The following is a 24,850-nucleotide window of genomic DNA, read 5'->3' as shown; positions in this document are numbered from 1 at the left end:
TCATTATTTTAACAAAAATTATTCTTTGAACGAGTTGGTGGGAAAACTTTTCGCGTTGTTTATTACGATTTTGGATTTTGCATTGTTTCTACAATGACAGAGGTAATCAATATTACGATTTTATATTTTTCTAAGACTTTGTTTATTTGCTTAGATTTACAGTATTGTTGTGGACAGGTTGATGAATTTCCTCAGCAATGAGGAGAAGACCGACTGTGTCTTTCTCTCGAATTTCCTCGTATTAATGAAAACTTTGAATACAAACTGACAAAAGGGGTAAAACTATACTTCTTACTAGGTAATAGGTTTTTGTTTACATGTTCAGAGCATAGCACATTAAATTGATGTGCATGCGCGGGAGTCCGAAAACCTGTCTGACTTTTGTTGCTTCACCCCTACTGGGCCTAGACTGGCTGGAGTATACCTACTGGGCCTAGACTGGCTGGAGTATACCTTTTTTTCGATGGTTGTCTATTAAAACAGTGTCTTGCAAGTTGCTTTTAGTATCATGCTGTATATTCTTAAATCCTCAAAGAACACATTAGAATTAATTTGATATTGTGTTATGTTACAGCGATCTAATATGTTGACGGTGCTACCTTTCGAGCGAGCGCAGCTACATGTACACATATTTTGTAATGGTGCAGGGATTTATCAGCGTATTTTGGGAAACGCCATTTTTTCAAAATTGGGAAAATTTAATCGACAATTTGCTGAAATTGGGAAAAATAACAAAATTATATATATACCGGTATACATGTTTTCATATATATATATTTCAGATTAAATTCCAACATAACCTTTAAATTTCACAGAAACACAATACAGTGTTAATATGGTCAGACCTCATAAGCAAAATTTGAGAATACTGTCCAAAGACACATGTGTTTACAAGTCTTTTTCTTAATGCATGGAGTGCAAATAATATTCATTGAGGTAAAGCCTCTCTCTAAAGAGGCGGTAGAGACATGAACAATGCAAAGAAGTTCCAAGAATTTGAAAATGTTTGAGAAACAAGTACTTGGATTTGGAACCTCCGATTTGTGATTAAAAAACAACACACTTTTTTCCAATTTTATGTTTGGGAATTTTTACCCGCAAATTGGGAAAATTTCAGCCTATTTTTGATTTGGAATGGGGCCGAACATCGGCCCCTGAGAAGGTACTCATAAATCCCTGTGGTGATACTTTGATCAGGTTCAATTTAAACAAGATCTATTTGCCAAATACTGAGTTCATGAATGGAATTGGGCAGCAGAAACAGTCTATTTTTCTGCGATTACCTACCGTGGGCCAAAAGGCCAGTACACATGTATTTTCGCTGGAAGGTGTGTCTTGGCTTCTATATGCGATTGTTCGCTTTACCATTCCTTATTGTGAAATTCAAACCAATGAAAAAGCCCCTTATTTCCAGTCCTCGGTAGCATAGAAAAACATGCTTTCAAAGTCAAGATTTTGACTACGTTTAAGTTGGACAAGATACAAAACTTTCAGCGAGATGCTTTATCTACATTATTGAAGCGGCGGGTGTATGAAGGTCCATGCTCCCTTGAAAGGGGAGATAATCAAGAAAAGGCAAAAATACGGGTTCATTTTAAAATCTTCTCAACTGAGCCAGAAAAATTGAAATTTACATGAAAACTTCTTGACATAGAGTAGATTCAAGTTTAATAAATCATGGTCTCCCAGGGTTAGGGTGGGGCCATAATAGGGGATCAAAGTTTCACATGCAAATATATAGGAAAATATTTAGGTACATTGTATCATCTTCTTCTCAACAAGACCTTAGGATAGGGCCATGATAGGGGATCAAAGTTTTACATACATGTATAACATACTTTTAGGATCTTTTTCTCAAGACAGGACCATGATATGTCATGTTAATATGCAAACTTCTTAAGTTAGGTAGCAGTGATTTTTTTAAGGCCCATTTTGGGTCCGAATTTCGGCCCTTTCCCCTCCTAAAAATTGCCAATTTTTTCCCAATTTAGCTTGCATTTTTCCCCTTGATAAAATTATGAAAGGAAAACATAATTGGGAAAAATAAACATTCGATGTGAATTATATACATAAAACTTAACAAAGAGTTATGGGATTGATGATTTGGATAGAATGGTTGAAAATTTTAGAAGGTTAAAGAGAATTAGATGTGTAAAATAAAGACAATATAATGTTTGATTTGATTTTAAAATTTATTTACGATCAAATTGATTTTTCCCAATTTGACTGAAATTTCGACAATTTTCCCCAATTCAAAAGCCACAGGACCCTTGTAAACAATGTAGAAAATTCACTGGGTAGTGCAGATTCGAATTTGTTCAAATTTTGACCAGATCTGAAGTAGGATGGGGCCAGAGTAAGGGATCAAAGTGTTAGATATGAATATGTAGGGGGAATCTATTTTCATCTCAACAACAACAGGGCATTGATTAGTCATACATGTGTATTGATATGCATGTATCTTCAGGTAGTACAAATTCAAGTTTTATTCAATTCAGGGGTTAGGATAAGGACACAATAGGAGTTTTTAAAAAGTTTTATATTGGAATATACATGAAATTAAACATCTTCTTTCAAAAGTAGCAGGGTCACACTCAAGCAGATCCAAATGCAAATTTTCCCAAGCTGTGTGGATTCAAGTTTTTAGGTGTAAGCTCAATTCCAATTGGTCTGCATCCATCGACATCCATCATGCATTAACAATTGAAGTACACATTTTTAACTTCTTCAAATCTTAATAACTATCAATTTCAATTCATTTATGAAACATTTTTGGAACAAGGGGGACATACATTGTAAATTTCAGGATTTCTGCACCCCTGGTGCCTTAGAGGCAGGGCCAAAATTGACCAATTTTCAAAAATCTTCTTCTTAACCTCTACCAAAATTGTAAATTTCATGATTCTCACTGTAGAGGTTCTGACCCCTGGGTGGGGCCAAACTTGTTATTTAATGTTTATGTGTAAAACACTTAAATAATAATAATAATGATTGGTTTTATATAGCGCTTTTTCCAGCGTATGCTGCTCAAAGCGCTTTACAATGCATCTTCTTAAGTGCTATAGTATTGATACTAAATTGAAACTAAATAGATATTTAGAAAGAACAGGTAGTCCTTTACCAAAATTGTAAATTTGATGATCCCAGGGGTAAGGGTTTGGTATCAGGTTGGGGCCAAAATGGTTACTAATAGTTATTAAATGTGTGATGTAGAGCAGGAAGGTCAAGATACCAAAATTGTGAATTTCATGATCCCCGGGGTAGGGGTTCTAGTTTTAATCTAAGATCTAGAGAGGGCACACATGTCATATGTTCAAAAGGGCACTTTTCATCGCAGCAAGACAATTTCGGGGCACTTTTATTGTATCATATAATGATAGTAATAGAATAATCATTTAGCCTCTTTAAAAGTTAATACCTGCAGCCTTGATTTTAAACTTTTCAATCAAACTTGTGAAAAAAGAACAATTGTTTATATTAACAAATATTTTTCAAATGTAATAGAGAAAAAAAGGGCATGGCGCGTTGCCATGCTAGTTTGCTTTAGATTTAACACTACAAAAAATGGTGAATTTCACAACCCAGGGTTTTGACTCTAGGATGGGTCCAAATTAGTCATATCTTTTAATTTTTTAATGTTAATACACCTATTATATTATGTGAAGCCTTTCATCTCTGTATTCACTTATGAGAGCATTGAGGTTGTAAGAACACATCTTGTTTTATACTTTTGCTGAATGTCAAAATTTAGCTTCTAAAGATAATCAGAACAGGAAATTTTTTTCTAGATTTCATAGCCCTTGGGAGTAGTGATAATTTTTCACTAGTACTCAGGTGACCAATAAGGCCTGTGGGCCTCTTTTGCCTTGAGATATTGAATTGATTTTTTGTATGCAGGTGTATATTGATGAGTTACAGATCAAATTTGAGTTTTGTACCAGTTTGTTGATTTTTGATGGAGTTGTGCCCCTTTGATGTAGAAAAATTACTGTTGTTCAAAACTTTTTTTCTAAACACCTTGAGATATTGAACTGATTTTTTGTATGCAGATGTATTTTTGATAAGTTACAGATCGAGTCTGAGTTTTGTTCCAGTTTGCTGATTATATTTTATGGTTGTTCAAACAAATAAAGCATTGTTATTGAATTCTTCATTGTACCAAATGCGTGTAACATACAATCTGAATACCACATTCAATACTATACTTTTATGGATTTCTTACATTTGACTTTACTGCAGGCGGGGGCATTCGTGTCATGTCATGATCCATCTAGGGCTGAAACGATACACCTCCTTCACGATACAATACATATTGCAATACTTATGCCACGATTCAATACTTTCAATACGATGCAATATACAGAAGAAATCAATAATAACATTGAAGAAAAATTTAATTACCAAGATTCACATTCATAATCTTAAAAGCAAAATGTTTTCCAAACTGCCAAATGATAAGATGCATGTTGGCTCTGTAGTTTAAACTGATGAAGTATATTATTATTTTCGTAAGACTCAAAGTAAACAACAGTCTGAACGTTATTTGACACTATTTTGTCCCCCATGCAGGTAAAAATAATCATTACAGACCAAACCTGATGTATTTTACTGAACCAGTTTGTAATAAACGTATCAAACCGAAAATCTAGGCAATGAATTGAACATTGAATCGAGGGTTTATATTGAACAGTATCGATATTTCGGTGAATCGTTTCAGCCCTAATGCCAACACATTTAGTCTTAAATTTTAATTCAAGATTCATTATATGTGTTCTGTAGCACAATTTTCTTTATGTTGTACAACATGTACTTAGCCAGACATTCTTCACGATAAATAATACATGTCTGCATTCATTTTGTGATTTAATTCACAGTTATGGAAGGTCTCTAGTCCTCCATACCAGATACATATTGATTTAATAATAAGGATTTTCTTTTATTTTAGGACGTACAGAAGCACTCAGTACATACACTTGTGTTCAGGTCCTTAAAGAGGACACATGACATGTTTATATCAGAACAGGGTGTCACACCAAGCAGGGACTTAAAAAGGTATGGAACCAGAAATATAAAATTCATTTGATGCCCAGGAGTCAATTTTTGCCAGTATGTAACTCAAGGTTCATTTTAATTTCAGTGAAGAAATGAGAAGGAAAATGAAATTATCCGATGAATATGGACTTGTGAAAGATTTACCTAAAGAGGGACAGAAAAAGACTCATGGGAATGTCATAGAGCCATACGAGAGCATTCCCTGGCAGGGTGGGTAAAAGAATTTGTCGTATCCAGCTCTGATTTTTAAACATTCTTTGATTTCTCTTAAATTCATCAAGTTCTGTGTTTTCTGTACAGGGCTTGAAATAATTGATGGCCTGATGTTCTTGGGTCAGTAAGTTTTGGATTTGGGCTAGTACTTTGAATACTTATTGAAATTTCTCTACATGAGCCACATGACGAGATCTGAGTTTGTATATCTATGAACGCATGTCTTCTGCTGCGAGTTTCTTATAATGACCCATCCAATTTACAACGCTTTCACAAATGACATAAAAGGTGAAGATGACGCCGACTATTTTCTAAGTTTAAGTGAAAAACATGGATAAGAATAGTAAGATTAAAATGTTCTTAAACCCGCTATTGATGCTAGTTTGAATAAACGATATTAGGCCTAATCATGAAAATTTTTATCATTATTATCCATGGTATTATTGATTATGGAATCGGGGCCAGTCGTTTTTGTATCCACTGGTCCAAAGGGACATTTATCAATTGACCAGTAAAAATTTAAGCTGATAGATCAAGTGACCAGTGAATGAAAATAATCATTTCTAGCCCTGCTGTAATGAAACAGAAATGAAATAGATTACTTTGACCATTCAAAAGAAATGGCTGGGAATGCATGTACATGTATTTATGGTGTGCTTAGTGAATTCATTGGTCTTTTTTTTTGTTTTTTTTTTTTGTATATGCCAGAACAAATTTATGCAAATGCTTTTGTTACTTATTACATGTGGGGGCCAAATCAAACTTTTATGCTATTTCATTATAAAAATTTTGAACTTACCAAATTCTGTGTTTTTGCAGATACTTCTCCAATTGTTGCATAGTATATATTAATTGTAGAACCTCACTTTAGTAAAGAGATTCCCCATCTAGTTTTCAATCATTAAGTAATCCATCAAAATTCGTGACAATTTATTTATGAATTGATCATTAATAGACAGTGTCGTAGTATGAGTACCTCCCCTTACCATACTTCATTAAGTGTTTTGTGTTTTCATTCTGGAATTATTGAAGTTAACTTCAGTCACTCGGTGACCTTTCTTTTGTTCTGCCTCTGTTGAACATTTTCAACTTCTTCCTGATAACTACCCATCTAATCTAATTCTTTTCAAATTTAGTGCGAAGCATCTCTTGTGAATTTCAGGACTCTTGCACCCCAAGGGCCATAGGGATGGGGGCAAAAATTTACCAATTTTTAAGAAACTTATTGCATAGTCATGTAGAGTAAGAAGGCTTTACCAATTTTGTAAATTTCATGATCCCCAAGGTAGAGGTTCTGGTCTGACTCCAGGACAGGTCCAAACTTGGCATATTTATAGTGTTTATGTGTAAAACATTTGAATAACATTGATATTGAATTAAATCTACATAGATATTTAGAACTTTACCAAAATTGTAAATTTTATGATCCCAGGGGTAGGGATTTTGGCATCTGGGTGGGGCCAAATTGGTCAGAGTGATTGAATGTGTGTGTTAACAATGGAACAATTTTAATTTCTTGATAACTACCCTTATTCTTTTCAAATTTATGTATGAAGCATCTTTGGGACAACAGGGATATAAATTGTAAATTTCTGGATTCCTTCTCCCCAGGGGCCTTTGGGGCCATGCAGATGCTGCCATAAATGACCAAATTTCAAAAATCTTTCTTCTCTACAACTGTATATTTGTAAGGAAAACTAAATGCAGTCATGTAGAGTAGGAAGACCTCAACCAAAATTCTGACCAGTGCAGGGCGTTACCCTGATTTTTGAAAGAGTAGGCTCACTGGGGGCCATCAGGGAAACTCAAACACTCACAACCAAACATAATGGTTGATTGTTGCTTAACACATTATTGCAACAGGGAAAACCACTCTTTAATATTGGGGAAATACGGCCTTTTTCAGTCATCCGAGTCACTCTGGTGACCTACTATGATTGGTATGGAACATATTTTGGGTAAGGGGAACTAAAACTGATTGTTTTAAGTCACTGCACTGTTGGGGCATGAGGGGTGCAGTCAAAACCTTTTGAAAATTATGCAATTTTAAAAATCTTCTTGATATATTACCAACTTTGTAATTCATCATAAGCATGTAGAATGAATTGTTTTCTGCTTGTATATCATTTTACATTCTGCTCAAGAATTTTTCATTCATACAGACACTTCACCCGCCTAGGTGAAAGGAGTGAATGCTAGCATATTATAGCATACAAATTTACATTTATTAAGAAAACTGCAAGCATTATATTATTTTTTCAGAAAATGGTACATCAATACAAGGGACACACCCATACCCCTCAGGACCAGGTACATATTGTAAATTCTATAATTACACCAGTGTATTGTTTCTTTGAAGTTATCTTCTCATCATAAATAGCATAATTGTGTAAACCTCACATTTAACACATATCTCTTATTATTGGATCATATATTAAGTAGGGACAAATATTTGGTGTGCAGTAGTAAGACGTGTGTGGTTTCTCTGATTTGATAACAGGTGTACAGTTGACTGATGGCACATTAATGCAGACGGATCCCAGTCACAGTGGACAAATGGAAATGGCTGTATATGACAAAAACAGGTGACTTTTCAGAATAATTGAACTGCAATCAAATCCAAGTTTGTTTTGGTATTAAACTAGATTCAGAATGTGCCTGTTTTTACTGACCATATACAATAATGGAATGTATAGGTCATACCCATATATGGCAAGGTGGAGCAGAATTGTCTATGGTTTTGTTCAGTCTGATATTCTAACTTATTGTAACTAAGCAATATTCAGATACTCCTGAAGAATTAAAGAAACTAGTCAAGTATACTCAGTTGGATTTGTGATACTTTTATTATACTACTACTTGTGTAGATTTTTATATACTTATTTCTGGATTATAGATAGATATCACAAAGCTGATTGAGTATACTCGACTAGTTTGTTAAATTCTTCAATATAGATATATATATATATATATATATCAGTCCAATGTATCGGAACTGTCTATGGACTTGATTGATGTAAATAAATTTCTGTAGATGGTCAGTAATTAACCTAGAGACAGAGCTGCTGCAAACCTGTAGCTCTGCTTAGACCAGAAAGCTATTGTACAGATCCATCTTTATTTTTAAATGCTGGATTCACAGCCCAACTTTATCTGCACACAATGTATAGGCCGCAGACTTTGCGGAATGTATATATTTATATACGCAGGCAGATGGCAGTAAAAACACTAACTAGACTGAAACAAAATGTGTCTTCATTGTTGCAAATGATAGGCAATAAATTTCAAAAGAAATTAAGCAGAATTACACAGTGATTGTAAATGTATCTAAATGTTTCCCCAGGGGTAGGGAAAAAGGGACATAAAGTTTCTGACACTTTACATTGTACAGTATGCTAATAGGAAATATCTTTTTATGAATTCTTTTCTAGAAACAGAATTTATAAAATCTGTAAATTGAAAGCAACAATTAATGCATAGAAATCTATTTGGTTGAAGTTCAGAATGCACAATACAGGACTATGGTCTGGTGAGGAAGATCTTTTTTTGGATTGGGTTTTATAATCTGGTGACTGTCAGATAAAAAAAAAAATAGACTGACCATTTGGTTTTAGACTCCCATCTTTAGACGGGACGTATTATGGTACAGTAATGTCTGTATGTATGTCTGTTGGTTTTTTTAAAATTCTATTTTCATTTCTCTGTCACATATCAAGCTGAAACTTGTTATGTAGCTTCTTTGCGTGTCACTCTAGATCATGTTCAGTTGCAATTTTGATCCATCTTAAAGGATTTTTGCCACTTTATTTGAAATTTAGTGTTAGGGTACATGATTTGTTTAATTCATGTCACTATTTTCAAGTGAGAACCTTATTATTCTACAGAGTATTTGTATGAGTATTGAAGATGTACATGTATCAAGAATTTCGATTTCCTTCAATTTTTTAGAGAATTAGAGGTTGTTATTTAGTTAGTTTTAAGGAAATATTACAAAGTGAGTACATGGTTTGCCCACTTGTCAGTTTTCAAGCTAAGACATTTGTAAACAACTTGAAGATGTATGTATTGCAAGGATTGATTCCCAACAATACCTAATTTTCTTTGATACATGTATTTGAAAAAATTGAAATTAAAAAAAAGATTGTTAAATTTAGTTAATTTTGGGGAAATATTTTACACACAGAGCTCTTGGTTTGTCTATTTACCTCATATTACAGTTTTTAAGCTAGGACCTTTACTGTAATACACGATACACAACAGATGCTATTTTAGTTGAAAGATATATTGTGAGATTTTCTGACAGAAACAAAGATGTTCCAACTGGTGCAAGTATGCATGACATAAGGACACATCATGAAAAATCAGATCCATCAAAGGTTTGTTGAATTTTATAACATTATTTGGTATTTTATGCAGATAGAACAAGAAATCTGTTATAAAGAGGAGAATATGAATGATTAATCGGTTCTTTTAAAAATGAGCCTAGTTTACATCATAGATGATACTGTAGGACTAAATGCTTGAAAAATGTAATTCTACCATGGTTATTGGAGAGATCCAAGGAAATATTGCATCCATTATTCTCCAATATACACTGATTATAATAATAAATTCTTTTATTTAGACAGGATAGCACAATTAGTACAAATGACTAGTTTACATTGTGGTTCTGTAATCACTAGATTATCAGATCAGTGATACATATTAAATTTCCACAAGGAAAATTGATATATGGGTTTGAAAATTATTGAGACTATATCAGTTTCATGTCTTGGACCTGATTAGACATTGGGCCTGTTAGAAGTAGACCTATTTTATGTCTGCGATCCTACCTACTGTTTATACACTTTATGTCTGCGATCCTACCTACTGTTTATACACTTTATGCTTTGCTAATACAACAATAGAATTGTTAACTTTTAATTTTATTTCACTATCATAAAAATTAATCAATGTATGTTACGAACAAAATTACATATGACTGAAGAATATTTGACATTCATTGATTAAAACAATCGTCTGCATTCCGAGATCGATACACGTGTTAACAAACATGGCGATGTACAGACAAATTGACCCTTTCCATTTGTGCATAGTTTTGTCGGACTGTGTATTCAGAGCAGATCAGATAATGGCATCACAGTGGTATAAACCGTCAACATCAAACTAAATATCAAAACAGTAGACCCTACAATCTCACCTTTTTCATTAGCAAAAAACATGTACTCTGTTTGAGAAGCTGCCATGACGTCATCAAGTGACCTAATTTGTAGCTGTATAGAAATGATTGGCTTTACATTTCTGAGCTGTAATAAAATAGAAATGAAATTGGATGCTGCAGGGTGCCTTTCTTGGTCTCGAAATGTTGTTTGAAATATAACAGGCTCGGCTTTTATATTTCAATACATATCTCGACCTAGGTGGCTATCCTGCAGCATCCAAGAAAATGCATACTTTACTTCTTAAATATACAGCATTATTGAAGTAAATACATGTAAATCACAACCTTGAGTTGCTTCCCTTTGCAGGCATTAGTTTCAATAGGAAATCAACAAGCACTTGTTCCCAAGAAAGCAATGACAATGCCTAAACCTGTGTGGCATCCACCTTGGAAACTCTACAGGGTATTTGTGAATTTTACTTATTAATCCAGTACTCGGTCTAACATCCATTATCTTCATTTCATTTGAAATTTTGATATTCTTTATAAACAAGTAAATTCATTTATCTTCATTTCATTTGAAACTTTTATTCTGTGTAGAAGTGTAAATCCACAGGGTGTTTTGCATTGAGAGTGTGCATAATTCAAGTTTTTATACCCCCAAGATATTGTTTTTGTCCTGTCTATCATTCTGTAAATCCGTAATTCTGTCTGAAACTTTAACCTTGCTAATAACTTTTGAACAGTAAGTGATAGAGTTTTGATATTTCACATGAGTATTCCTTGTGACAAGACCTTTCCGTGGGTACCAACATTTTTTACCCTGTGACCTTGACCTTGGAGTTTGACCTACTTTTTGAAAACTTTAACCTTGTTAATAACTTTTGAACAATAAGAGATAGAGCTTTGATATTTCACATGAGTATTCCTTGTGACAAGACCTTTGCGTGGGTACCAACATTTTTGACCCCGTGACCTTGGAGTTTGACCTACTTTTTGAAAACTTTAACCTTGCAAATAATTTTTGAACAGTAAGTGATAGAGTTTTGATATTTCACATGAGTATTCCTTGTGACAAGACCTTTGCGTGGGTACCAACATTTTTGACCCTGTGACCTTGACCTTGGAATTTGACCTACTTTTTGAAAATTTTAACCTTGCTAATAACTTTTGAACAGTAAGAGATAGAGCTTTGATATTTCACATGAGTATTCCTTTTGACAAGACCTCTCCGTTGGTATCGAACCTTTTGACCTTGACATTTGACCTACATTTAATTTTTTTTTTACATTGGTCATGACTTCTAAATGGTAAATATTAGAGCTTTCATATTGTACATGAGCATTTCTTTGGACAAGATCTTTCTACTGGTACCAAGATATTTGCCCTTGTGACCTTGGCCATCTTCGGAATTGGCCATTATCGGGGGCATTTGTGTTTCACAAACACATCTTGTTTTTGCAATGTTATGTTGTTAGTATGACAATATGTTGTGTAAATTTCATGTTTACTAGGTTATAAGTGGTCATCTTGGATGGGTTCGGTGTATTGATGTAGAACCAGGAAACCAGTGGTTTGTGACAGGAGCTGGTGACAGAGTCATTAAGGTCTGGAATAGAAAGAACAATCATATGTTTAATTTAAACAGTATTTTATTATGATAATTCATAATAGGATTGGACAGCAGGCACTGCATATATATGTCCTCGCATATGTTTAATAGTGGATGGTCCATGTAATGTGTGGCAAGCTAAATTTCATATAAATGAGGGAAACAATTTTACATTTGACAAACTAGATTTTACTAAAGTTTATGAAGTGTAAACCAGAGTAAATGCTGACAGTCTATATTAAATCTGTAAACCATAATGTACATCCTCATCTTTAAGAATGATAGGTGAAGCTTTTCTGATAAATGAGTTTTATTATTAGTTAACTATGATAATTAGTTCTTTGAGACTTTCAAGTAACCATTGATTAAATTTTACAGTATGTTTTCAAACTTTAAATTCCTGATACATTGTATATGTACCTTGATGCAAATATTAACTTTTAATTAATAGAAGTTGATCTTTCTTTTTGATATGACTAGATCTGGGATTTAGCCAGTGGAACATTAAAACTGTCCTTGACTGGTCATGTCAGCACTGTAAGAGGGGTGAAGGTCAGTCAAAGGCAGCCATACTTGTTTTCCTGTGGTGAGGACAAAATGGTTCGATGCTGGGATTTAGAGTATAACAAAGTTTGTATTTTTTCAGATGTAAAGCATATATAACACATTACATATATTATAATTAGATATCCTATTGGTCATAAAGAACATTGGCATACACTTAAGATTGACTTCTCTCTACAGACCATCAGACACTACCATGGTCATTTAAGTGCAGTGTACTCCATGGACCTTCACCCCACAATAGATGTATTGCTGACCTGTGGGCGGGACGGGTCAGCCCGAGTGTGGGACATAAGAACCAAAGCTTGTGTACACACATTAGTGGGTCACAACAACACCGTGGCTGAGGTCCGGTGTCAGGCAGCAGATCCCCAGGTAGAGATATTACATTCAACCTCTAGTTTACAAAACTTGTGTGTCATGAACCAAAAATAGTAATGTCCTCTAAAGTTATAAGGATATATGTATCTACCTGTTTATGTACAAAACATTTAGGAAAGAGATAATTGTAAATGAGTTTTTGTATTATATTAAGTAATTCAAAGTTACTGTATTGCTGAATAGACAGATTAAGACTGTTGACAAAGATGTGTAAATATGTGGATGAAGTGGTTGTACAATGTGTGAAACTGGATTCCTCTATTGCAGGTGATTACTGGTAGCCATGACTGTACCATCAGACTGTGGGATTTAGCCATGGGGAGGACACGGGTGACACTCACCAATCATAAGAGAAGTGTCCGGGCACTCTCCCTCCATCCCAAGCTGTAAGTTAAACACTGGGACACTGTAAATTAGTGTATTGTCCGTTAAGTCAATTGAAAATGAATAATGCCTCTAATTTCCACACAGATACACATTTGCTTCAGCATCACCAGACAATGTCAAACAGTGGAAATTCCCCAATGGAGACTTCATACAGAACCTCTCAGGTCACAATGCTATTGTCAATGCTCTGGCCAGCAATGCTGATGGTGTTCTTGTTTCTGGAGGTTAGAACATTAAAAAGTCAAGCACATCGATTCTCAATGGAAATCTTCCAAAGACTTGAATTTATTTGTCTTAGCACTGTTCAGTGGTTTGAATATTATGTTTTAACATTGTTAGAAATTTAATAGGTTTTGACAGTTCATCTTCAGTAGTATGCAGGGGTGTGATTTTTCCTCTTTTCAGAGGAAATCCTCTGATTTGCTCAATTTTCGAAAAAATGAAACACTCTGGATTTTATCAAAAGTGGCAGAAAATGATATTTTTCCAGGTAGGGTGAGGTGTTTTCCTCCCTTTTTGGCCAGTTTTCCTCTGATTTCTGAGGAATTCAGTCACATCCCTGAGTATGACAGTGTTACAGCTTATAGATCATTCAAATTTATATTTTAGAAATAAATTTCATTTCTGAAAATACACAAGGGATGGACTGCGACGCTTTATGCCAGCATACTTCATGAAGCGTTTTAGCACTGTATGCTGGCGTGAAGTGTCGCTGTTCATACCCTCACATATTTTCAAAAATGAAATGTATTTGTTATATTGACATTTTACTTTCATTTCTGTCATTATTCCCAGCCATTAAAATAGTCATACTATATTTATCAAGATTCATACGCACATTGTTCACATTCATGAGGAAATGGCTATCATTTCAACTGGTAAAGATATCAAAGGCAAAAATTAACACACTGTTTTGTTTAAATCTATGTTCATTTCTCTCATATCTACATATGTAAGATACAGATATTCTATGAAAGAAAGGTATGAAAGATATTTCTATCTTTCTTATCACGTGACGTTTATCTTTCATATCCCACGACGTAATAATCAATACACAACTAGCCTGCAACTTACCTCGATTGACGAACACTATTGTCCGCACAGCTTTTGTACAAAAAATGACAGATTGTAATGTCCCTGATAATCTCAAGGTGTATGTGACCGGACACAAAAATACACATCCATTGAACAACTACCACACACTCAACAACAGTCACAAATTCCTCATATTGAAAATGCTGTCGAGTACATCTATGTCATCCAGTGCATTATGCCAGTTCACAGAAACCCAGCCCACACAGTCTGCTAATTCTAGGCCTACCTCCACATTCACTCTGCCAACGTCTACTGTCCCTATATGTGTCTCAGGTGAAACAAGTTCCTCCAATGTCCATGAGACTCGAGTCCTTGCACGTGTGGAAAACGAAAGTTTATCCATGCCCATATTCACCAACAAAAACCACTTGGAATCTCTTTTCATACACTCGTCATTAAATAACTGCTCAATTAATATCATTATCAATGCTCCTTTAACTTAAAGCATGCAGTTGTGGATTCAGATTCTGATTAGGTCTGTCAAAATGTTTCGCGCTGATAGACTGCCGAGTGACGTCACACATCACCCTGATTATTGATTTATTGTGTACTTTAATATTCAAAGAGGAATAACTCTAATACAATTCACTTCTACAGTCGTTGGCTGATTTTTTTGTCAGCAACGTAGTTGCGAAAATGAAGGTCGTAGAATTCGATTCTGGTGTTATTTTTAATGTACAGCAAAAAATTAATTAATTGGAAAATTCTCAAAATGACGTCGCTAGGCACAAGGAAAACGGAAAATTTCTAGAAATATGAGAGAAAAATACTCTTTTATGAGTTGCCATGAAATATTAAGATTCCACCCTCGGAGTTACACAGCTTTTTTGCAACCCTCGGGTGGAATCACCTTATATTTCATGGCTACTCGTAAGAGAGTCTTATAATCTTCTTATTCCAAGGATGGAACAGCAAAGATCGTTTGTAAAATGTTTTTGTAAAAATTGCGTAAAACTACACGTGTGTTATTGTCTTTATGTGGTAGAAATATTGATTCCTGATTCAACTTCTACAGACAGAAGCATATCTGTGCTATTATACAACTTCTACAGACAGAAGCATCTCTGTGCTATTATACAACTTCTACAGACAGAAGCATCTCTGTGCTATTATACAACTTCTACAGACAGAAGCATCTCTGTGCTATTTTACATTCTTTGATATATAAATCGTTTGAATCTTTATTTTTGCAAGCTGATAATGGATCAATGTATTTCTGGGACTGGAAAACTGGATACAACTTCCAGAGAATCCAAGCAGCAGCGCAGCCTGGGTCCATCGATTCTGAGGCTGGGATTTTTGCTATGACCTATGACCAGAGTGGCAGTCGTCTGTTGACAACAGAGGCAGATAAGACCATCAAAATTTACAAGGAAGATGAATCAGCTGTAAGTCTGTAGTCTGTTCTAATGCACTTAAATTGTGATTACATTCATTATTGTAAGTCTGTGGTGTGTCTAAATAGACACAAATTGTTTTTACTGCAGTCAATTTAAGTCTGTTGATACTGCCATTATTGTAAGTCTGTCCTATCAGACACAAGCTGTGGTCACTACCAGTATTGTACATGTATATCTATGGTATGCTCTATTAGACACAACTTATGATTAAGGCAGTTGTTAATGTGAAATCAGGCATATTACAGTAAAACAGTGAACACACTTATAATGAATTCGCACTTACAGTGAAGCGATTTTCATTCACTGAAGTTTTAAAAGATGCTAAGAATTTATTGTATATTATATAAATAGTGCATGTAGTTGAGGTAACATTGAAAATTTTCATCCCGAGAAAACCTGCCGAGGTTGACAATGGTTTCTCGAGGGGTGAAAATTTTCCATGCTACCCTCAACTACATGCAATATTTGTTTTATTATACTTAATGTTATATAAACAACAAAGCAGAAGGATCATTAAGGACTTGCGTCTGTTTACATTTGATCAATCACTGTCATGCGATATTTCTTATTTCGATGCGAGTATTCGTGTTTATTACAAATGCTCAAACGACGTCGTGTAACAATCTACGGCGAACCGTACGCGCATAGATTTGACGCATGTGATTATTTTATATAATATCACCTGTTGTCAAGAAATGTTACCCATTGCTAGATACTATCACCCTGGAGCGCGTGTTTTCTGTTCACAGAGGGTAACAATATGTTTTTTCGAATGCTTCTCGACCAATCAGATTCGAGTATTTTACATGAAAGTATGATAAAATAAATTATGTTTAATATATATATCATGAATCAAACTTGTTCTTCACCAGCACTTTGCTATAAGCGTGTTTGACTGTAAATACCTTCAGTGCACATACATTAAGAAATGAAGTAATTGCATCACACACTAACTTTAAAAGTAATAAAATAAATTTCTACACTTTTTATCCAAAATTACTAGTATTAGAAATGGGCAATTATTCATCAATTTATAATTCATGTAGAAGATGGAAACATATTGAAATTAAAATGAATATTGAACATTTCAGACGGAAGAATCCCATCCAATTAACTGGCGACCAGACATTGTGAAGAAAAAGAGATATTGACGAGGGCAGATTTTGTGAGAATAAGAAATAGTGTCTAAGGAATGGTACTAGACTGTGGAGACAATGGGCAAATGTAAAGGGAAATGACGCGGAGAAAGAAATGAGGATTTTTATGTCCAATAGTGGTCAATAGAGCAATATTCATTGTAAAGAAAGCTTTATTATACTAATAATCCACAATAAAACATCCAAACAATGATAAGTGAGAAGTTAATAGCAGGAAGAAGTTAGAGAAAAACATCTGCTACATCAAGTTAATACACATATAATCATTGTCAGTCATCATTAAATCATCGTAATAAAAGCCAAGTCTTTATGCTTGTGATTTCTTTTGGATATTTCATGACACGTGTATCACTTTTATAAAGATTGCATTGTTGAGTTTGAAAACACTCTCCAGAGCAGAATTTAGGAACTTCCTGAATTATTTTCTTCCTGTTCCAGAATTCGAATGATATCCTGTATGTCATCATCATCCGTTTGAGCTGGTCTTGTCATCTGCTCAATGTCAGCTCCCTGATCCTGAAATGACTAACACTGATTAGTTTTTATAATCCTAGTAATGCTGTTTAAATTCAAACTATCTGTAAAAATATGCTTTTCCTAATTTACAATGCATAGTCCTGTAGAGAATATGGTAATTATAATTAAGGAGATGAGAATTAATTGGACGATTGCATTGTGATGTCGGATTCATTTACCGTGGGTGGTGGTTGTCGATCAAACTCGGATTGAATCAGTCGGAGAACCTGTTGTACTTTGGGGTGATTGTGATGCTGTAGAATTGTGTTAGGGTTGTTTTCAATTTCAGTGAAGATCATTTGAATTTCAGGATCCTGCATCAAGAACAAAAAGCTACAGAAATGTTACCTTTCAAGATTTAGGCAAAGGCTAAATCATGCAGGCAAAGGCTAAATATGCACATCAAAGGTAGTTAAAACAAAAATTTAAGGGGTGAGACATAGATTGTATTTTCTCCACCCAAAGAAAGGAATGGATACATTTAAAATTTCATAAATGGTCAAGTTCTGAGACTTGGCAGTTTACTGTTTTGAAGAAGTCAATAATGGGTCAAAAGGCATGATGGTAAAATGCAGGCCATTCTAAAGTATACTGCTTTTTCAGAGCAAATATCAACTTTGCTAGCCAAGGGTGCATGGTCTGCCCTGCTCTCCTATTTGTGAGAAGCGGAGTGGACTGAAAATCCTTGGCTGAAGAAGATGAGCAAATATAGGAACACCTGGCAACTATACATGCTTGATAGGACTAACTGTAATAGCAGAGCAGCAAAGTAAAACACATACTTCGTAAAGACTCCTGAGTTCCTGATTGTTAAGGAAGTCCTGTAGTGTTGGTAAACGTTCTGCTTCATGTGGCACTCCGCCCTCTAAAAGTGGTATGGAAATAAAATGGGGAAGAATCGGACAAAACAACACAGAAAATGTTGAAAAGTAATGAAGAAATTTTTTTGAAAATTATAATAAATAAGAGGCCCATGGGCCACATCGCTCACCTGGGTCACCTTGACTTATATTTAAAGATTTTTCCTATATATGCGCATGTAAAACTGAGATCCCTATTGTGGACCCAACCTACTCCCGGGGGCCATTATCTTTTCAAAAATGAATCTGGACTATGTCAGGAAGCTTTCATGTGAATGTAAACTTTTCTGGCCCAGTGATTCTTCAGAAGATTTTTAATGATTTTTCCCTAGATATTTGTATGTGAAACTTTGATCCCCTGTTGTCGACTCATCTTGCACCCGGGGGCCATGATTTTAATCAAATTGAAACTGGACTATGTTAGGAAGTTTTCATGTAAATCTCAGCTTTTCTGGCTCATTAGCTCTTGAGAAGAAGATTTTTAAAGATTTTCCCTATATATTTATTTGTAAAATTTTGATCCCCTATTATGGCCCCATCCATCCCTGGGGCCATGATTTTAACAAACTTGAATCTGCACTATGCCAGGAAGCTTTCAGGTAAATTTAAGCTTTTCTGGCTCAGTGGTTCTTGAGAAGATTTTAAAAGATTTTTCCTATATATTTGTATGTAAAACTTTGATCCCCTATTATGGCCCTATCCAACCCCTGGGGGCCATGATTTTAATCAACTTGAATCTGCACTATGTCCGGAAGCTTTCATTTAAATCTCAGCTTTTCTGGCCCAGTGGTTCTTTAGAAGATTTTTAAATGACCCCACCCTATTTTTGCATTTTTGTGATTATCTACCCTTTGAGTCGAACATGGTCCTTCATTTGAACAAACTTGAAAGCCCTTCACCAAAGGATGCTTTTGGTCAAGTTTTGGTTGAAATTGGCCCAGTGGTTCTGGAGAAGAAGTCAAAAATGTAAAAAGTTTACAGACAGACGACGGACAACAGGCAATCAGAAAATCTCACTTGAGCTTTCAGCTCAGGTGAGCTAAAAACCAACAGCAGGTTTGGTACCGCGGGATCTCGGTTGTACATTTGAATAATTAACAATATGAAATCCTTCAAAAATGTGTACTGTTATGATCACGTATCAGAACCGCGTCGGAATCATTATTTGTACTAGTTTTGACAACAAGAGGCCCATGAGCCACATCGCTCACTGCTCAAGCAGTACCTAGCAATAAACAAGCATGAGCAAAACTATTATTATATAAGCAGCTTGGTTCAGAAATAAATTTTCTATGATAACCACTAAAAATTCATTAATTATAAAACTTATTCATTAATTATCATGTGCCTTTGTAGACAGGTATGGCCTTTCATATTAAAAAAAAATCATCTAAGGATGTTTTGTGCCAAGTTTGGCTCCCTATACATTCGCGTGTAAAACTTTGATCCCCTATTGTGGCCCCACCCTAACCCCAGGGGTCACGATTTTAACAAACACTTGAATCGCCACTATGTCAGTAAGCTTTCATGTTAATTTCAGCTTTTCTGGCCCAGTGGTCTTTTTTTCTTTTTCTTTTTTTTTTTTTTGCATCTTTATGATTATTTCCTCTTTGAAGGGGCATGTGCCTTCATTTGAACAAACTTTAATTTCCTTCATCCGAGAATGATTTTGCCAAGTATAGTTGAAATTCTTTGTAGTTGTAGTCAATTGTTAAATGATTCATTTATAGAAGAGATACATTCTTTTTTTTAAAGGTCGCCAAAATTAATGTAATATATACATGCATCTAACTGATAATTTCCATCTTCAGTGGTCCCAAAGTTGATCTTTCGGTCCAGCCCGATTTTTATTGCAATTAGTCTGCGTCTGTTGTCGTCCAATGTCCGTCGTGCTAACAATTGGAACATTTTTAACTTCTTCTTGACAACTACCATTCCAATTCTTTTCAAACTTGGTACATGAAGCATTCTGGGACAAGAGTGACATAAAACTGTAAACAGGTCTCCTGCATCCTTGGGGCCTTAGAGACGGGGCAAAAAGTGACCTATTTTCAAAAAATCTTCTTCGCCAGAACTGAACATGTGTAAGAAAAACTAAATGCATAGTGATGTACAGCAGGAAGGTCTTTACCAAAATTGTAAATTTTATGATCCCCAAAGTGGAGGTTCCAACTCCAGGGCGGGACCGAACTTGGTATATAGTATTTATGTGTAAAACATTTAAAAGACACCTTCTTTAATGGTATTGATACTATATTGATACTAAATGGACATTTAGAATGAACAGGTACCTTAATTTGATGATCACAGGGGCAGGGGCTTTTGGTTTCATGGTGGGGCCAAAATTGAAAGTGATACAATTGAACACTTTTAACTTCTTAATAATTATGATTCCAATTCTTTTCAGATTTGATATGAAGCATCTTTGGGACAATGATGACATAAATTGAATGTGTCAGGACTCCTGCATCCCTGGGCCTTAGGGGCAGGGCAAACACTGACAAAAAATAACCAATTCTAAAAACTATTCTCTACAACTGCACATACAGTGTAAGAAAAACTAAATTCATAGTGATGTAGAGCAGGAAGGCCTCTATGAAAACCGTTAATTCCATGATCCCTGCAGTCGAGGTGCTGACTCCAGGGCGGGGCCAAACTTAATAATATATAGTATTTGTGCATAAAACATTTTAAAAAACCGTCTTCTTTAATGTTATTGATACTAAATTGAAACTAAATAGATATTTAGAAGGAGTAGGTAGTCCTTTATCAAAATTGTAAATTTCATGATCCTAGGGGGTAGGGGTTTGGTTCCAGGGTGGAGCCAAAATTCTTATAGTGATTATTGTCTCTATCATTTGAAAGACTTCTTGAAGTTTGCTGACATGGTATAAAAACTAAATACATATTAGGAAAAAAAATTAAAAGGGTGTACAAAAATTGGGAATTTTGCAACCCCAGGTTTTGACTCTTGGACAGGTCAAAATTAATCATTTCGTGCTATTATTACATATATTAAGTAAAGCCTTTCATCAGTATATGCACTTTTGAGGGCATTTAAGTTTTAAGAACACATCTTGTTTTATATGTGTACTTTTGCCGAGTATTAAGATTTAGCTTTAGATATTCGGAACAAGAAATCTTTTCACTACGCGTAGATTTCATACATAACCCTCAGAACTAGTGATGCTTTTAAATAATACTCAGGTGATCATAAGGCCTGTGGGCCTCTGGGTTGGTTTTTTTTTTTTTTTTGGGGGGGGGGGGGTTCCTCCTTTCCTGTTGCACTTGTCTATAGTACAATAGGTACAGAGGCACTGCTCCTTTGCTAAACACTCAAACATTTAGCAGTGAAAGTCTTTCGGATGAGACCCTAAAATCCTTTGCAATAAAAAAAACGTGACTGCTGCGGTCCCGAAGAGCCCCATGCATAGACCTAAAGTTGCACTAAAACTCTCTTCAAACGTCTGATCTAAAGTATGGCTAATATCAAAGGAAAGAGTACCGCACCATGACACAAGGGACGTAAAACAAATACACAAGTCCTCTCCCTTTTTCTCGCATTTACCCTGTCCGCCCCCAATGTTAAGGGGATTTTTTTTCGGGGTGGGGGAGGGTGTACACACAGGCTCGTCAATGTTGACCAAATTATAGTAGGGAACTATACTTAAACTACTTATCATGACTATGGTTGGTCACACTGAAAAGATCTTTAAAAAGTTCTCAAACAGAACTTGTCAGGGGTAGTCATTAACTTTTCTTCTTGCATGCCCTTCGGGCAATTAAGGAGGTATGCTACACCAGAGAAATTTGATGTAGATGAAAAGTGTAGGATATGTACAAAAATATTTTGAATTTGAAAATTTTCAAATTTACTTTATTTTGTCAAAAAATACAGTTTTAGTAGAAGGTAATCTGAAAAAAATTTAAAACCCCTGCTGGACTCGAACCTGCAACCTACAGTTCAGCAGTCGGTATTCTAACCTACTGAGCTACTCGGCTAGGTATTTAAATGGAAAAGTCAAATATTGCTGATATCGATTTTGTCATCCATGTTTTTAAAGGAAGTCAGCCATTATGACGATGTAGAGTACTACCTTAAACTCGAAGTTTTACTTGTCCGAATGAAAAACTTAGTTGTCCGAAATATTTTAAACTCTAATGATAATAAGCCTGTTAACCAGTAACTCTAATTATCTCTCTCTGTCAATTGGTGATACAGTACGATCTACTAGAATGGGCCTTCGCTATAATCTGACGATTTGGTAAAGAGAACAGCAATATATGGAGTTGGACTTTACGTTCTAATATTTGATATTCATCAAGCTTAACACAATTATTATAATAATCACATTTCATACTTGAATAAACACTTGCCCCATCGGGCAAGTGTAGAAGGGCCAAGTGTATATCGAGTTTCACTTGTCCGTACTGGGTTTCACTTGCCTCGGGCAATCGAACAATCGTTAATGTTGATCCCTGTTTGTTGCTAATTATTGATATTTAACACGGTATTTTAGACCTAGCTAGTTGAGGCTTTTATACCTACAATATATGATATTCGGGGAAACAATAAATGTATAAATACCTGCCATATTGAAGTTCAGATACTCGAATACGGAAATTATTTCTCGTGTTTACATTCAGTACGTAAACCGAAAGTAGAAAATATGGGTATTACCAACGACTCGTTAACAAAATTTTGCGAGTTCTTCTAGTGTGAGCACAGAAACCGGTGATTTTTTCTGTAATGATAACAGTAGAGGTCTATACCATACCACTCTTAATTTCTGTTAGAGCCCCGGGTGGTAACCCTACTATTACTATTACAGACAAAATTACCGGTTCCTGTGGTGTGAGCTGAATACAGATTTAATTCTGTTAAAGTTACATGTAGTTACACTGATGGATCGGAAAATCCACTATGATAGTAATAACTTCATTTTTTTTTTTTTAAACCCACTACACCCTAAATAATGCCCAATAAACGTACTGTCCTCCGACACAGAGTTTCTTAAGGTTGATCGATCCTCATGTGATGTCATAGGTTTTTGCAAAAATCTTAATAATTTAAACTTTGCGCATGATAAAAATATATCTTACTGAGGAATTTTATTCACTGGATATAATAAAAAATCTGTTAAACTATTAATGCTGAAAAAGTTTATATTTTCCATAGATAATCAATTATTCATGATTTAAAAAATGTTGTTAAAGGCAATAATTCCTATGCTGGAACTTCCTCTACTGGATGTTTATTATACATTGGTTTCCCTAATATCCATAATTAATCTAAAAATATTAATGAGTTAGCTTTTTTTTTTAAACTGTTGATACTTAAATTTTGTCATTTCAACAAGTTTTTATATATCTTTATTATTCTGTTTAACGAAAATGTGGATTTTCTTATGTTGATGTATACTTCTGTTTTTGTATGTCTGGCATCTTTAAAAAGGTGGCAACATATACATTTTCTTTGGTAATTAATTAAATCAAACTATATTGAGTTGAAATTAGTAAAGTTTTTCCACTTTTAACCATTAATATTGATAAGTCACATGAGGATGGAGCTACCTTAAGATATTTACGAAAAACCTGAAATTTTAGGTTACCTGGAATCCAAAGATATACCGGTAAGTAGCTGACTTCCTTAAGGGTGATATCTGAAAATTGATGCCATGTCAAGATACATACTATCACTCCTCTTCACGTAGATAGTTGTAAATTAGATATCTGATACAAACAGAATTTATTAAGGTATTTACAAAAAAAACTTGAAATGTGAGGTTACTTGCAATCAAAAGGTAAAAGTAGCTGACTTCCTTTTAAAAGCGTGATATCTGAAAATTTATGAGATATCAAGATACCCAATATCACTACTCGCCATACGTATCGTTGTAAGTTGGGTAAATATATAATGCATGTATAAACACAGACTTCCTTAAGGTATTCTCACAGATCTATATCACTCCTTGTCATATGCATAGTCGTAAATTCGTGAGATATCTAACACAAACACAAAGTTCCTTAAGGTATTCACACAAATGTTGAAATTCAGAGTAACTCGAATCAAATTGTAAAAGTAGCTGATATCTCAAAATGGATGGTATATCAAATGAATGAAGGTCTGAATTCAATCCAAATTATTTACAAAGTAAGCACTCAGCTGAAAGTTTATTCGTAATTTGAATTGCAAAGTTATGTAAAATGGAGGAAATTGAGCATGGAATTTCATACGACTCCTCGTCATCTTTAGAAATAAACCTGATATATAATAATTTTCAAACTCAGTAACCTTTATATGGTAGCTGACTATCAGTTATTATAACTTTTATATTTTGGTAGTAGCTGGCTACTAGTAGCTAACTTTTCTCACTTTTAGTAGCTGGCTACTAGTAGCTAACTTTTCCTGGTTCAAGTAGCTGGCCACTAGTAGCCAACTTTTCTCTTTT

The 24,850-nt window shown here is 34.7% G+C and overlaps 2 protein-coding genes across 2 annotated transcripts; one reads left to right on the top strand and one right to left on the bottom strand.

Moving 5' to 3' along the window:
* Window positions 1–2: 2 nt before the first annotated feature.
* On the top strand, window positions 3–17,320 carry LOC130051706 (pleiotropic regulator 1-like). The gene is made up of 14 exons (XM_056154204.1): window positions 3–102; window positions 4,946–5,052; window positions 5,138–5,262; window positions 7,528–7,575; window positions 7,766–7,850; window positions 9,569–9,641; window positions 10,794–10,889; window positions 11,941–12,033; window positions 12,519–12,668; window positions 12,783–12,977; window positions 13,251–13,369; window positions 13,455–13,594; window positions 15,660–15,853; window positions 16,957–17,320. Exons 1-14 carry the CDS (start codon window positions 94–96, stop codon window positions 17,014–17,016), a joined length of 1,494 nt encoding a protein of 497 aa, XP_056010179.1. The 5' UTR covers window positions 3–93; the 3' UTR covers window positions 17,017–17,320.
* On the bottom strand, window positions 17,157–23,296 carry LOC130051707 (hsc70-interacting protein-like). Its single transcript, XM_056154205.1, has 4 exons — window positions 22,987–23,296; window positions 18,321–18,403; window positions 17,718–17,852; window positions 17,157–17,538 (listed from the first exon to the last, which is right to left on the bottom strand). The coding sequence occupies exons 1-4, from the start codon at window positions 22,991–22,993 to the stop codon at window positions 17,425–17,427; spliced, it is 339 nt and encodes a 112-aa protein (XP_056010180.1). The 5' UTR covers window positions 22,994–23,296; the 3' UTR covers window positions 17,157–17,424.
* Between the last annotated feature and the right edge of the window lie 1,554 nt (window positions 23,297–24,850).

This window comes from Ostrea edulis, chromosome 2 (genome assembly GCF_947568905.1).
Source record: "Ostrea edulis chromosome 2, xbOstEdul1.1, whole genome shotgun sequence".
In the NCBI taxonomy this organism is placed as follows: Eukaryota; Metazoa; Mollusca; class Bivalvia; order Ostreida; family Ostreidae; genus Ostrea; species Ostrea edulis.
The sequence above is the reverse complement of the archived record's forward strand: the minus strand, read 5'-3'. Positions and strand labels throughout refer to the sequence as shown.